This window comes from Octopus bimaculoides, chromosome 15, assembly GCF_001194135.2.
Source record: "Octopus bimaculoides isolate UCB-OBI-ISO-001 chromosome 15, ASM119413v2, whole genome shotgun sequence".
Taxonomy (NCBI): domain Eukaryota; kingdom Metazoa; phylum Mollusca; class Cephalopoda; order Octopoda; family Octopodidae; genus Octopus; species Octopus bimaculoides.
The window spans coordinates 33,768,399-33,769,391 of NC_068995.1; the positions used below are offsets into that span (position 1 = coordinate 33,768,399).

General features: G+C 40.1%; 1 protein-coding gene across 1 annotated transcript; it reads left to right on the top strand.

Annotated features, from left to right (window-relative positions):
* Positions 1 to 158: 158 nt before the first annotated feature.
* On the top strand, positions 159 to 776 carry LOC106872961 (tigger transposable element-derived protein 1-like). The gene has a single exon (XM_014920146.1). The coding sequence runs from the start codon at positions 159 to 161 to the stop codon at positions 774 to 776; it is 618 nt and encodes a 205-aa protein (XP_014775632.1).
* The last annotated feature ends 217 nt before the right edge of the window (positions 777 to 993 follow it).

Below are 993 nucleotides of genomic sequence, written 5' to 3' on the forward strand. Positions count from 1 at the left end.
TGCATTAAAGAAAATCACCGAAGAAAACGGGTTTCTTCCCAAACAGATTTTTAACGTAGACGAAACTGGATTGTATTGGAAAAAATTGCCAGACCATTCATTCATTCCAAGGAAGAGAAAACTATTCCAGACTATTCTTGAAAGAACGTGTGACTATTATGTTGGGAGGTAACTGTGCAGGAGATTTTAAGTTAAAGCCATTGCTTGTGTATCATGCATACAACCCTCTACGGGCTAATTCAAAAGTATGGGTTACTGTTGTTTTTGAAGATTGGTTCTTCAATCATTTTATCCCAGCAGCAGAGAAGTACCGTAAGGAGAAGGGAATTCCTTTTATGGTTTTACTTATCTTAGATAATGCTCCTGGCCACCCGCAAAACATTGTAGATTTCAACCTCAATGTTACCGTTGTACACCTCCCTCCGAACACCATGTCTCTTCTGCAGCCAATGGATCAAGGAATAATTGCTATCTTCAAGAGTTACTATATGAAGCATACGCTGTGGCAAGCAATAGCTGTAACTGGTTTTGATGAGTCCATCACACTTCATGACTTTTGGAAAAGATACGATATCTACAAGGCTGTACAGAACATAGCAGCGGCATGGAATGATGTACAGAGCACGGCTATAGATGGTGTATGGAAGAAGCTTTGCCCGCAATTCATGAATGCTTTTAAGGGGTTTGATAATGTTGCCATCAACCAAACGCTGGTGACTACGATCAAAGAACTGGGAATGGATTTGGAGGAGGAGGATTTCACAGATTTATTTTAAAAAGACAAGCAGCTCTAACGAACGAGGATTTGATAGAGCTTTACGAGCAGCAAAATAAAGAAGAAGAAATCGAACCTGAGCCGCGTTATTAAACCATTAAGAAAATGCAGCAAGCATTTGCATATATCGGAAAAGGTCTTTGTATGTTCGAAGATATGGATCCAAATGCTGAACGCTTTTCCAAGATTACGAGGGCTTGTCACGAAGCTTTTGCTCC

What these genes read in the sequence shown, in the direction of transcription:
- LOC106872961 (XM_014920146.1), top strand. Translation starts at nt 159, where the DNA reads ATGTTGGGAGGTAACTGTGCAGGAGATTTTAAGTTAAAGCCATTGCTT.